Source organism: Sapajus apella, unplaced genomic scaffold (assembly GCF_009761245.1).
Source record: "Sapajus apella isolate SASKATOON/1434 unplaced genomic scaffold, GSC_monkey_1.0 scaffold39, whole genome shotgun sequence".
NCBI classification, from domain to species: domain Eukaryota; kingdom Metazoa; phylum Chordata; class Mammalia; order Primates; family Cebidae; genus Sapajus; species Sapajus apella.
The window spans coordinates 15,908,059-15,913,363 of NW_022436979.1; the positions used below are offsets into that span (position 1 = coordinate 15,908,059).

The 5,305-nt window shown below is 41.5% G+C and overlaps 1 protein-coding gene across 9 annotated transcripts in view; it reads left to right on the plus strand.

Moving 5' to 3' along the window:
* The first annotated feature begins 2,155 nt into the window (after positions 1-2,155).
* Positions 2,156-5,305, plus strand: part of TENM3 (teneurin transmembrane protein 3) — a 471,979-nt gene continuing 468,829 nt past the window's right edge. For 5 of the 9 annotated variants that reach the window (XM_032298888.1, XM_032298892.1, XM_032298893.1 and 2 more), the window contains exon 1: positions 2,157-2,656. In XM_032298888.1, the coding sequence (XP_032154779.1) occupies positions 2,425-2,656 (232 nt within the window). In that variant the 5' untranslated portion in view covers positions 2,157-2,424. Of the gene's footprint in view, positions 2,657-5,305 lie in introns of all 9 variants that reach the window. The other 4 variants (XM_032298894.1, XM_032298895.1, XM_032298890.1 and 1 more) reach the window with 3 other exon arrangements.

The following is a 5,305-nucleotide window of genomic DNA, read 5'->3' on the forward strand; positions in this document are numbered from 1 at the left end:
ATCAAGACTATTTGGAAACAAAATTTTCCTTAAACTTAGACATATTTATTTACTTTGTTAGAAAGAATGTACCTGTTTCCCCGACTAAATGTATCCCCCATAATGACAAGAACATGTATCCATTCTTTGTCCTCAGCACCTAGAAGATAGCCTAAAACCTAGTAGTCATTCAGTAAATATTTATCTAAAATAACTTATCAGGGTCAGGCACAGTGGCTCAAGCCTGTAATCTCAGCACTTTGGGAGGCTGAGGTGGGTGGATCACCTGAGGTCAGGAGTTGGAGACCAGCCTAACCAACATGGTGAAACCCAGTCTCTACTAAAAATACAAAAACTAGCTGGGCGTGGTGGCATGCACCGTAATCCCAGCTACTTGGGAGGCTGAGGCGGGGGCATTGCTTGAACCTGGGAGGTGGAGGTTGCAGTGAGCCAAGATTGCACAATTGCACTCTAGCCTGGGCTACAGAGCAATCTCAAAATAAAATAAAATAAAATAACTTCTCTTTTATGGAATAAAAAGAGTGAATTGGTGTGTTGTTTTAATCTTATTGTATAAAATTAATCTGTCACCATACCTTGAAATTATTATCTTAAATAGAAAGAAAAGCAACAATATGAGAAATTCAGTTTATTTTAAGAAGTGTTGGAAGAATTTGTAAAGATAATAATGGAGTAATGAATCAGAGTGGTCAGTGGAAAATGGTTTTTTAAAATAAAAATCAGATTTGTGGAAAAGAAGACAAAGGTAGATAACTTGAGGTGTATTCCAAGACCCAAACTAAAATATTAGCATGTACTTTGAACAGCTCGGTATTTGGTAGCAATGTTGGTATTTGGAAGCAGAGAAACAGAGAACCCCACAAGGGAACCCTTCAGTGGCAACATGGAGAGAAGAGGGTATGGTTTGGTTGAAGACAGAGCAGGGAGGAACCCTCCAAACCTTTCCATGTCTGGGCCCTAGACCTCTGTGATCATTCCAGCCCGAGGAGTCTTGCCATTTTTTTTGTAGCTGATGGAAGGCAAAAGTTTAAATGTGTGGGGTACAGTTGTGTTACAACAGAAAGGATCAAGGCAGGGTAAGCTGAATTGACATGGGAGAGAGTCAGCCACAAGGCTCCAAGTTGGAAGCACATAATGAGCTGTGTGATGGGTATACTGACAGTGCGTGCTGGAGAGAGAGAGACAGAGAGAGACGGAGACCAGAGACACTGATTCTTTGAGAGAGGGACTCACTCTTTTTGAAAGTGGAAGAAAATACTGTCTCAACAGCAGTCACAGTCCAAAGGATGCTACGGTAACGAAACAGAAGGCCTGGGGCCAGATAGGAACCATCGATTTCAAGTTGACTATGGAATCACTCAAAGAAAAAGTGAATTTAGGAAAAAGTGAATTTAGTGGGGTGGGAAGAAAACACTGAGAGCTGAAGACAAAGCCTTCAGTGTCCTTCAGATTAAACGGAGAGAGAACTTGAGAAGGAATAAAGACAAAGGAGGACCATTTAAAATGCTGATTAGCCCTGGGCCACTCTCCCTGTGAAGTCCTCCATCTTTTGCCGTAGACCTTTTCCACCCACCCTTTCCACTGTCAGTTTAGCAAATTCAGGAAATAGTTTTTAAACAGAGAAACACCATTTGCCTCGCGTATTCATGCAGTTGCAGGAAACTCCCCCCATCAAATTAGCCACTTGAATTACCTTAACTATCAGGATAGAGCTGATTAAATTCATTTGCTAGAGAGGAAAATGCCTTTTAAGCAGAATGGTATGGGAGGAGGACCAGCTTTTTCCACAATTCAAGATATTTGAGCACTAAAAACATGAAAATTGTGCCCTCTGAAGAGTCTTTGTTATATATATATGAAAGTTCAATGCATTTGGCAAAGTTTCAGTAGCAAGAATTTCCCAATTTGCTCCTGCTCTTTAAAATACACTGAAAAAGAAAAATAAATAGTGTGTTTTATTTTGAATGGAGAAATGCTATAAAGAAAAAAAGCCATTCTAACTTTTCCATTGTGGAAAATTTTACTAACGATTGAAGCCAATTTTAGCTGGCTTCTGTAGTGAAATTTGAGCATGAGCTTAAAATCTTTTTTTTTTTTAATTAATGGGAAAAATCAGATATAGTAGCTTCAATGAACATTCATAGCACTCACTAGCAGAAAGTTGCTTCACCTCTTGGTGATACAAAATATTTAACACTGATTTCACAAATACTAACTTCTTGTTGAAAGCAAGTTTCCTAGATAAACAATAAAACTATTGTTTACTGTCATCCCACATTGAGAAGGATAGAGTAGCCAATTTTTAGGTGAAAGTCATGCTGACATCATGCAAACCTCGTATCTTTGCAGAGAGGCCAATGAAACTTGAACCCTGAGCGTCAGTTGTCACCAGCAGGACTGATGTGCACACGGAAGGAATGAAGTATGGATGTGAAAGAACGCAGGCCTTATTGCTCGCTGACCAAGAGCAGACGAGAGAAAGAACGGCGCTATACGAATTCCTCCGCAGACAATGAGGAGTGTAGGGTACCCACACAGAAGTCCTACAGTTCCAGCGAAACATTGAAAGCTTTTGATCATGACTCCTCGCGGCTGCTTTACGGCAACAGAGTGAAGGATTTGGTTCACAGAGAAGCAGACGAGTTCGCTAGACAAGGTGGGTAACTGTCCGAGTAAACTAAGGCAATGCTCACATGTTGCTAACTTGCAGGTGTCATGATTTTCCCCCCAAGGTGACATGATTGTTGTCTGACTTTGCTGTTCCATCTGCTGATTCTGATTTTGAGATATTAGATGATCACACAGTACTCCAGATGAGAGGTGGAAAGCCACCAATGGACACATTGGCTCCTAGGCACAGGCACTGACACGTGGAGAATTCCGAAGCCTCACCTGCCATATGTGAGGTTTATGATTCTGCACATGGCCCAAGTGTTTGTGCATAAACTTGAAACTCCAGTCTTTGGGGCTCCCTTTTAGTTGGATGAAGGTGCATTCATTCATTCAACACAATGAACATTGTGTTTGTGGTTAGAACCGGTAAAAGGAGAACAGGAGCTGTTGGTGAGGAAACACTCTTTCCCCTAAGAAAGTGAGGCTCATTGTCCCAGATCATCTCAGGATCCAGGCAGTCCTGCTGTTTGCCTCTGTGTGATTCACACAAGAGCCTGCTGTGGAAAGGCTCCATTGTCTTTCTCCTAGGCAACCTAGTAAATTAAGTTTATGCCTTAAAACTTCCTAGTTTCCCACAATATAATCCATTAGGGTTTGGTCGCTGGCATATATCTGTTGAACATTTTTACGCTGTTTTTTGCCTGAGTATCCTCCCAACGAAACCATGACTTCTGTAACTTTATTTCACGATCCTAAACCTACCCATTTCCGCTCTTAAGACACTAGGTTATTTTTGACTGGACATAGATAGTTATATTTTGTTTCTTCTAATATAGTCTTGAGATGTGGGCAAGATTACTAATAAAAATAAAATCCTCTTACATTTCTAATGTGCAGTATAATGTACATATAACTTAGCATCCCTTAGCTAATTTAATCTAGAAATGAGGAAAAATAAATTAAAGTTTAATAATAAAGAATGTATCCATTCTTTTCCAATCACTGTACAGACAGTGTGACTAACAGTTTGATATTGGGCAGGAACACATTTAAGAAAAAGTAATAATGCAATAAATCGTTCAAAAGTTTAAGAATTTTCCATGGTTCTTTTCTTCCCTGCCTTGTGCAAAGAGCCATTCTAACTAGATTGAAATAGTGTTCGCTCACCCAAGCCAGTTTACATCAAAGAAAACTCATTTGATTTGCTAAGGAGAGATTTTTATACCCTAAAGCATGCCTTACTAATTACTGATATCAAATTTCATGGAAAGGGACAAAATAGCTTAACATTTTTAATCCGTTTTTCAGGGGAGATACAAAACATATTTGAGGTATGTAGTCTTAGTTGATTGTACAATGTACTGTAATTTTAAACCCACTTTTTTCCTATTGTCTGCACAGCTGAAATAGATTATCAGTGTACAGTTTTCAAAAATTTAAAAAATAGTAAGTAGTGTTGAAATGCATGCAATCTGGACCGAATGTGAGGTCTCACGTTTTGTAACAAAAATAACTCTTTAGTGCCCTATTGGAAAACAAAACAAAACAAACAAAAAACTCCACACCCCACATCACAGAACAAAGTTTGAAGGAAACAGTAGCACATGTGGCGGGATGCGTTGGGGTCATCTCCACCCCAGGCAAGCATTTCTTTTAGGCAGCACAGATGATGCATACACAGGTTAAAAATAGCGCGCTGAAATGTTCTCCTCCTAGGCAGCCTTAATCCAATGCAGACTGTTGTTGACAACCTGGCAGTAGCATTTGTAGAAACCCTGGAACAGAAGTTCTCAGGGGGCCAAAGAGTGTTGTTCCTCACTCCTTGCAAGCCAAGGACTGCAGAATACAAAGGGGCAGAGGAAAGAGAAAGTATACCAGGCCGCTAGGGAGGCCTTGTTGGAGAGCAGAAGTGAACGGAGAAGTGCATGCATAGTGTGTGATGGTGCCACAGGGCACTTGATGTGTGTGAATCTGAACTTTGTAGAAACATAAAATGAATGGACTGCTAATTACAGCTAACACATGCTGCCACCCTGGTCAGCACGCTAGGCAGGTGTGTGCGGTCCCCTGGTGAGACGGGTCCCGGTGGCATACTCTTTTCACAGATTGAGACGTATGAGGTTTGGAGAGTATGGACATCTCATGGCTCCTGAAACGTAGCTGGAACTTGAACCCAGGGTTGCCCAGCTCTGGCCTGGCTTCTAATCTCTGTGCAGTTGCCACAGTGGAAAACAGGCAACTCAGCATATCACCCTTTGGTTTATTGGAGTCAGTTTTTAAAGTCTATTATTATTATTATTATTATTATTTTATTTAGTGACAAGGTCTCAGTCTATCGCCCAAGCTGGACCACAGTGGGGCAGTCATAACTCACTGCTCCTGGGCTCAAAAAAATCCTCCTGGCTGGGTGCAGTGGCTCAAGCCTGTAATGCCAGCACTTTCGGAGGCCGAGGTGGGCGGATCACGAGGTCAAGAGATCGAGACCATCCTGGCCAATGTGGTGAAACCCCATCTCTACTAAAAATACAAAAAATTAGCTGGGCATGGGGGCGTGTGCCTGTAGTCCCAGCTACTCGGGAGGCTGAGGCAGGAGAATTGCTTGAACCAGGGAGGCAGAGGTTGCAGTGAGCCGAGATCACACCACTGCACTCCAGCCTGGTGCCTGGCAACAGAGTGAGACTCTGTCTCAAAA